The sequence below is a fragment of the Mobula birostris genome, unplaced genomic scaffold (assembly GCF_030028105.1).
Source record: "Mobula birostris isolate sMobBir1 unplaced genomic scaffold, sMobBir1.hap1 scaffold_705, whole genome shotgun sequence".
NCBI lineage: Eukaryota > Metazoa > Chordata > Chondrichthyes > Myliobatiformes > Myliobatidae > Mobula > Mobula birostris.
This window is the reverse complement of record NW_027278423.1, coordinates 62,276-71,177: the sequence shown is the minus strand read 5'-3', so window position 1 is coordinate 71,177 and position 8,902 is coordinate 62,276. Positions and strand designations below refer to the sequence as shown.

Genomic DNA, 8,902 nt, shown 5'->3' with positions numbered 1-8,902 from the left:
ACATACAGAAAATGCTGGAAGAACTCAGTAGGTCAGGGGAGCATCTGTCCTGGTGATGGGTCTCGGCTGAAACATCAACTTTTTATTCCTTTCCATAGATTCCCTCTGACCTGCTAAATTCCTCCAGCATTTCCTGTGGATTTATCAGCTGCTGGGAACTGTGTCCCTTCCCCATATGTGGGGGAGGGACAGAGCATTTTGGGTCAAAACCCTTAATCCGGACTGTGTTGATTGTCAGCACAGATTTGGCGAGCCAAAGGGCCTGCATCTGATGGATAACTATGAAAGAGTGAATTATATAAAGTTGGAGAATTCATTATTGAGCTCTATGGGTGTTAATGGTTCCAGAATGACAATGTGGTTTTTCTCTTTCTCTGCCTTACAGATAAATGCAGTGTCTGTGGATTAGCCTGCAAGTATTTGCCGCTATCAGACAAAGTAAGCATCTACGAAGTCAAAGCAAAGTATGGCCTTACTTCTTTAGGAAATTGTATCGGGGTAATTTAGAGCAAGTAACATGATGACTCTGCCCTGCCCTTACCTGCCTGGGTTAGCAGGTAGCCCTATGTTTCAGGGAATTGAGGTTGAGGTGGAGCTTTGTACATAAAGTAAAGCTCCAATAAACTGGATGTTTGGTCTTGCCTTTGCTGGTTTTCCCAGAATTAATACTCCCAACGTAATTTTAATTCAAGTTTTCTTTTAACTTTATATGTTATTTTATTAAGTAAACAGTCATTTTAAAGGGCGTGGAATTGGAATTCATTTATTATTGTTACATATCCTGAGATACAGTGAAAAGCTTGTCTTTCATACTTGGAAAAAGGCACGGGATTTCAAAGGCAGCATTGGAAACAAGACCCTGGAGACATACGGAGCTGGCGTGCCTGCGAGTTTCAGAGATCCAGGGCTCTGATGAGATTCAGGGAACCGGGTCTCTGGTGAGATTCAGGGAAATGGGTCTCTGGTGAGATTCAGGGATCCGGGTCTCTGGTGACATTCAGGGATCCGGGTCTCTGGTGACATTCAGGGAACCAGATCTCTGGTGAGATTCAGGGAACCGGATCTCTGGTGAGATTCAGGGAACCGGGTCTCTGGTGAGATTCAGGGAACCCGGTCTCAGGTGAGATTCAGTGAACTAGGTCGCTGGTGAGATTCAGGGAACCGGGTCACTGGTGAGATTCAGTGAACCGGGGCTCCATGAGATTCAGGGAACTGGGTCTCTGGGGAGATTCAGGGAACTCGGTCTCTGGTGAGATTCAGGGAAATGGGTCTCTGGTGAGATTCGGGGAACCGGGTCTCTGGTGAGATTCAGGGAACCGGGTCTCTGGTGAGATTCAGGGAAATGGGTCTCTGGTGAGATTCAGGGAACTGGGTCGTTGGTGAGATTCAGGGAAATGGGTCTCTGGTGAGATTCAGGGCACCGGGTCTCTGATGAGATTCAGGGAAATGGGTCTCTGGTGAGATTCAGGGAAATGGGTCTCTAGTGAGATTCAGAGAACCGGGTCTCTGGTGAAATTCAGGGAAATGGGTCCCTGGTGAGATTCAGGGAAATGGGTCCCTGGTGAGATTCAGGGAACCGGGTCTCTGGTGAGATTCAGGGAACCGGGGCTCTGAGAGATTCAGGGAAATGGGTCTCTGGTGAGGTTTTGGGAACTGGGTCTCTGGTGAGATTCAGGGAAATGGGTCTCTGGTGTGATTCAGGGAACCAGGTCTCTGGTGAGTTTCAGGGAAATGGGTCTCTGGTGAGAAACAGGGAAATGAGTCTTCGGTGAGATTCAGGGAAATGGGTCTTTGGTGAGATTCAGGGAACCGGGTCTTTGGTGAGATTCAGGGAACCGGGTCTCTGGTGAGATTCAGGGAAATGGGTCTCTGGTGAGATTCAGGGAAATGGGTCTTTGGTGAGATTCAGGGAACCGGGTCTTTGGTGAGATTCAGGGAACTGGGTCTTTGGTGAGATTCAGGGAACCACGTCTCTGGTGAGATTCAGGGAAATGGGTCTCTGGTGAGATTCAGGGAACCGGGGCTTCGTGAGATTCAGGGAAATGGGTCTCTGGTGAGATTCAGCGAACTGGGGCTCTGGTGAGATTCAGGGAACCGGGGCTCTGAGAGATTCAGGGAAATGGGTCTCTGGTGAGGTTCTGGGAACTGGGTCTCTGGTGAGATTCAGCGAACTGGGGCTCTGGTGAGATTCAGGGAACCGGGGCTCTGAGAGATTCAGGGAAATGGGTCTCTGGTGAGGTTCTGGGAACTGGGTCTCTGGTGAGATTCAGGGAACAGGGGCTCCAGTGAGACTCATAAAACCAGGGCTCTGCTGACATTCAGAGAATCAGGATTATTCAGAGAAGCACTGGGACAGCAAGGAGCATTGTTGTGTTGGAAGGGAAAACAGTAACCATCACCCGGTGAACCTGACCATGACAGTGGGATTGCAGATGTTTAGAATTTTACAAGTAAAAGTGGAGAATGGGATCGTATTCCAGGGGATGAGTTGATCGGAGAGCTGGGAATAAATTATCGGAACTTCACAGTGGTAGGCTGCCTCGATGGCAACTGACATTGTGAGATCAGGAATTGTCAAGCACTGGAAATCTATAATACAAACTGGAAAAAAAGTCTGTAAAGGTCGGGCACCATCCGTGGGAAGAGGAGCAGAGGTAACTCTTCAGGATGAAGACCTCGTTGGAGTTGACCTGAAGTACAAACTCTCGTACTCATTCCACGGATGCTGATTGACTGCTGAGGCTTTTCAATGTCCTCTTTTTTGCTGCAATCCCTTGAGCCTGGAGATGAATTAGATGGGAAAAGTGCAACAGGCTGGCAAGTATGGTGGATGCCACTCCTTACACAGGCAAACCTTCGGGTGGGGTGGGGTTGGAATCCAGTGAACATCCACAGGAGAAAGCACCAACTTCTCTGTTCCCCTTCAGATGGCGGCCCATGAACGAATGTACTTCAGGAAACCATCAGACATCTGTCGGAAATACCTGGAGCACATCGCGCAGGTGAGCAGCCGTCTCCCGCTAGGGTGGCATCACAAACAGATCTGTGAACTGGAACCTGGCAGGGTATGGCTGCAGCTAACAAGGGTGAGGAATAAGGACCCGATCACTTGTGCCCTTGCACCAGCTGTAACTTTCTACAAGGTCATACTGACCTTTCTCCCTCAGCACCACCTTCCTGCACTGGCCCCCATCTCCCTCACCTCTCTTCATGTCCAAAAATACACAGATCTTTTGCGTTGATGTACTCCGTAACGGAACCCCATAGCCTCCAGGTGAGTGCATTCAAGAGATTCTCCCCGCCCTCCTGGGGGATGAAATTCCCCGACTCTGCCCTGAACAGTTGATCCCTTTCTAAGACAGAATCAGATAGAATATGGCAGGTATATGTCATGAAATTTGTTAACTTTAACCCCCTCTCCAATCTGGATGCCCCAGTCAGGTGAAACATCTCTGTGTCCACATTGTTGAACCCAAGAGGAACTTGTACATTTCACTTGGATCTCCTGAACTGTGGCGTACAGGCTCAGTCTGCTTACTCTCTCCTGATGGGACAGTTCATCCCCGGTCCCCCATATCATGAACTGAACTAGCGAGCCTGCACTGCGGTCCAAACCGCTACACAATATTTCAAGTGCTATGTCACCAGGACACTGTATAGTTATAGAAAGACAACTCTACTATAACACCAACACGAGATTCTGCACATGCTGGAAATCCAGAGCAACATACACAAAATACTGGAGGAACTCAGCAGGTCAGGCAGCATCAATGGAGAGAAATCAACAGTTGACAAACCTCTTGAAACTACGACTGTTTATACCCCTTTATAGATGCTGCCTGACTTGCTGAGTTCCTCCAGCATTTTGTATGTGTGGTTTTACTCTTACACTCCCTGTGTTGCAAATTTTCTCCTCCTTGGGTTGGAGACCAGACCTGTACACAATATTCTGGGGGGAGTCTCACCAGGGCCTTGGTTTGTTGAGTCAAGGAATCTGGGAACTTCCCGTCACTCCAAACACCTGGATTTGTTCAGACAGAGATGGATGATGCAGAAGGAGTGAAGGAATTAAACTACAAGAGAGTTGTGGTATATTTAAACGGATTGCTGACAGAATTAACTCAGACGGTACCCCCTTAATATGTGATGGAAATCCAATTTAAAGTAATCCTTGGGAGTAGGTGTACTATTCAGAGGAAGTTTCTGTTTATTAGTATCTCTACACCTGATGCATTAGGTGACTAATCCCTGGGTTTATAGTGCCTGGTTTGTGGGACTGGGGTCAGTGAACGACCCTGCGTTTATGGTACCTGGGCTCTGGGACAGTGGGGTCAGTGAACATCCCTGGTTTAAACTTTTTGGTCTCTGGGACAGTGGGGTCAGTGAACATCCCTGGTTTAAACTCCCTGGTTTAAACTGTTTGTTCTCTGGGACAGTGGGGTCAATGAAAAGCCCTGGTATAAACTGTTTGATGTCTGGGACTGGGGTCAGTGAACAGCCCTAATTTAAACTGTTTGATCTCTGGGACAGAGGGGTCAGTGAAAAGCCCTGGTTTAAACTGTTTGATCTCTGGGACAGTGGGGTCAGTGAAAAGCCCTGGTATAAACTGTTTGTTCTCTGGGACAGTAGGGTCAATGAAAAGCCCTGGTATAAACTATTTGATGTCTGGGACTGGGGTCAGTGAACAGCCCTAATTTAAACTGTTTGATCTCTGGGACAGAGGGGTCAGTGAAAAGCCCTGGTTTAAACTGTTTGATCTCTGGGACAGTGGGGTCAGTGAAAAGCCCTGGTATAAACTGTTTGTTCTCTGGGACAGTGGGGTCAATGAAAAGCCCTGGTATAAACTATTTGATGTCTGGGACTGGGGTCAGAGAACAGCCCTGATTTAAACTGTTTGATCTCTGGGACAGTGGGGTCAGTGAAAAGCCCTGGTTTGAACTGTTTGATCTGGTATAAACTATTTGATGTCTGGGACTGGGGTCAGTGAACAGCCCTGATTTAAACTGTTTGATCTCTGGGACAGTGGGGTCAGTGAAAAGCCCTGGTTTGAACTGTTTGATCTGGTATAAACTATTTGATGTCTGGGACTGGGGTCAGTGAACAGCCCTGATTTAAACTGTTTGATCTCTGGGACAGAGGGGTCAGTGAAAAGCCCTGGTTTAAACTGTTTGATCTCTGGGACTGGGGTCAATGAACAACCCTGGTATAGTCATAGTCATACTATATTGATCCCGGGGGAAATTGGTTTTCGTTACAGTTGCACCATAAATAATAAATAGTAATAGAACCATAAATAGTTAAACAGTAATATGTAAATTATGCCAGTAAATTATGAAATAAGTCCAGGACCAGCCTATTGGCTCAGGGTGCCTGACCCTCCAAGGGAGGAGTTGTAAAGTTTGATGGCCACAGGCAGGAATGACTTCCTATGACGCTCTGTGCTGCATCTCGGTGGAATGAGTCTCTGGCTGAATGTACTCCTGTGCCCACCCAGTACATTATGTAGTGGATGGGAGACATTGACCAAGATGGCATGCAACTTAGACAGCATCCTCTTTTCAGACACCACCGTCAGAGAGTCCAGTTCCATCCCCACAACATCACTGGCCTTACGAATGAGTTTGTTGATTCTGTTGGTGTCTGCTACCCTCAGCCTGCTGCCCCAGCACACAACAGCAAACATGATAGCACTGGCCACCACAGACTCGTAGAACATCCTCAGCATCGTCCGGCAGAAGTTAAAGGACCTCAGTCTCCTCAGGAAATAGAGACGGCTGTGACCCTTCTTGTAGACAGCCTCAGTGTTCTTTGACCAGTCCAGTTTATTGTCAGTTCGTATCCCCAGGTATTTGTAATCCTCCACCATGTCCACACTGAACTGTATAAACTGTTTGATGTCTGGGACTGGGGTCAGTGAACAACCCTGGTTTAAACTGTTTGATCCCTGGGACAGTGGGGTCAATGAAAAGCCCTGGTTTAAACTGTTTGATCTCTGGGACTGGGGTCAGTGAACAACCCTGGTTTAAGCTGTTTGGTCTCTGAGACTGGGGTCAGTGAACAGCCCTGGGTTTCTGGTACCTACTCTTCTATCTTGCTGCTCCTTCCCAGGTGACCAAATTCCAGCGGAAGCAGACCGAGATACTCCTTGCCTTCTACAAACACAAGCTTTCTAGAATGGAGTTGGCTCTGCAAGAGGCCCAGAGCAAAATCCGAATGCAGGAGAAGTGAGTGTTTCTGTCAACATCAACCAGGTTTTGCTCTTAGTTGTGCTTTATTGTTGGCATTCGGCATTCCTGCCTAGCCACCTCGTCACTATTCATTATTCCTGCCAGGATCACTATTTCTCCTGGATCCATTCCTGTGAATCATTTTTCCCAGTGGATTCTTAGCATCCTGACTCAACATTCTGACCAACATCACTCTCCCTGTGATTTAACATCACCTATTTATTAATTATTGCTCTGATGTGGATTTCCATACAGTCATTATTACTGTGATTTAATACTTCTTCTTGGTTGTGTGGACCCTGACCCTCAGCCCCAGAGACGGATGAAGCTCCCAATCTGATGGGGCAGGAATCTCAGGGTGCAAGGCAGTGGAGGTATGTCAGTTTGTCCCAGGGTGGCTGGCGTCAGCTTTTATCCAGTGCAGCATTGGAGGCTATGCAGCTGCCTAACACATGCTGGCCAGTCAGGGCAGAAGTGTCATTTTGACCTGCTACAGTGCAGCAGGTTATACCTCCCTCCCCGTGGGGAAAGCTAAAGTTTAACCTGTTCATCACTGCCCTCGTTCTGCAGTAGTATCAGCTGTTCAGCCTATTCTTGTTGAGATTTTACCAGAACTGCAGAAAGAGGTCACGTACTTCAGTCCTCTTTTTAGTTAAGATTAAAATGCCCAACTGTCTGTAAGATCAACATTAAACTGCAGTGATGCAACAGCTAAGTCAGGGATTTTCACGCAGGGGTGCGTGGACTCTATCTAACTAGACTATTAAACCACAGTAGTATGATATTTGTCTGGAATATTAAAAACACTGTAATGTTGTACATAACTGGAACATTAACCCGCAGGGAATCAGAAGCACTGAAGAACCAGGTTAGCGACATGAAGAAGATGTTAGCCCTCAACAAGGTGAGTCGTCACCTGTGCCAGAACCTAGACCAGAGGGATTAAGGGACAGAATGCTCTCCTTCTGGGCAGTTGTTTCCTGGGTACATCTCCTCCAGCATTTCCTTCACTCGCACCCTGAATCTTCTGTCTTCTGCTTATGTGACCTCGCCATCCCTTGTACCCTTATAAAATTTCACGCACCATTCTGCCCAGACCCTTACCCTCACACCATTGTAGCCCACCTCCTAGCTCTTTTAAAGGCTATGAGAGTTCTCACTCTGAAACCTACTGAACTCCACCTCCTAGACCCTTTACAGTCAGTGTGATTCCTCACTCTGAAACCTATCGAACACCACCTCCCAGAGCCTTTACAGTCAGTGTGAGTCCTCACCCTGAAACCTACTGAACCCCACCTCCCAGAGCCTTTACAGTCAATGTGAGTCCTCACCCTGAAACCTACTGAACCCCACCTCCCAGACCCTTTACAGTCAGTGTGAGTCCTCACTCTGAAACCTATCGAACACCACCTCCCAGAGCCTTTACAGTCAGTGTGAAACCTACTGAACCCCACCTCCCAGACCCTTTACAGTCAGTGTGAGTCCTCACTCTGAAACCTCTCGAACACCACCTCCCAGAGCCTTTACAGTCAATGTGAGTCCTCACCCTGAAACCTACTGAACCCCACCTCCCAGAGCCTTTACAGTCAATGTGAGTCCTCACTCTGAAACCTATCGAACACCACCTCCCAGAGCCTTTACAGTCAGTGTGAAACCTACTGAACCCCACCTCCCAGACCCTTTACAGTCAGTGTGAGTCCTCACTCTGAAACCTCTCGAACACCACCTCCCAGAGCCTTTACAGTCAATGTGAGTCCTCACCCTGAAACCTACTGAACTCCACCTCCCAGACCCTTTACAGTCAGTGTGAGTCCTCACTCTGAAACCTGCCGAACCCCACCTCCCAGAGCCTTTACAGTCAGTGTGAGTCCTCACCCTGAAACCTACTGAACCCCACCTCCCAGAGCCTTTACAGTCAATGTGAGTCCTCACTCTGAAACCTGCCGAACCCCACCTCCCAGACCCTTTACAGTCAGTGTGAGTCCTCACTCTGAAACCTGCCGAACCCCACCTCCCAGAGCCTTTACAGTCAGTGTGAGTCCTCAGTCTGAAACCTGCCGAACCTCACCTCCCAGACCCTTTACAGTCAGTGTGAGTCCTCAGTCTGAAACCTGCCGAACCTCACCTCCCAGCCCCTTGAACAGTCCATGTCTCAGTGTGCACATTATAAATGCTGCTGAACTCCTCCGTCAGACAGTCTGTGTGTGAGGGTCCGGTCCCCCACAGTGGATGGAAATGCAGCTTTGATGATTTTGCTGTATTTTTTCACCACCTAATTTCAACGTGCTGTGATAGTCCAGGCCCTCATCGGTGTAGTGTTTTAATATATTCTTTCTGTCTGCTGCAGGTCTCACCCAACATAAGCCAGCTCAGAAGGTCAGTCATTTGTCCACCATGTGACAACATTCAGCCAGAATTCAGACTCTCGTGTGACCATAGTTTCTGCTCACTGCCTTCTGCCCTTGACCATTGACTTCCTGTAGTAGCCCTTCTTGAAACAACACTGATTCTTTTACATCCATCTCCCCACAGGGAAGATAGCAACATACGTGATTTTGTATCTCTATCCTGGCATTGCTCAATTCCAGCCTGTCAGGGAGCAGGTGCTCACTCCCGAACCCAAACACCATTGCTGACACGCAATGTAGACACAGACCCATCCAGAACATCTCTAG

General features: G+C 48.0%; 1 protein-coding gene across 1 annotated transcript; it reads left to right on the top strand.

Moving 5' to 3' along the window:
• Nucleotides 1-405: 405 nt before the first annotated feature.
• LOC140193680 (E3 ubiquitin-protein ligase RNF212B-like) lies at nucleotides 406-8,603 on the top strand (the record flags this gene model as incomplete). Its single annotated transcript, XM_072250842.1, has 5 exons — nucleotides 406-438; nucleotides 2,928-3,002; nucleotides 6,109-6,224; nucleotides 7,071-7,131; nucleotides 8,575-8,603. Coding segments are annotated over exons 2-5 (281 nt in total), but the record flags the coding sequence as incomplete, so codon positions are not given.
• Between the last annotated feature and the right edge of the window lie 299 nt (nucleotides 8,604-8,902).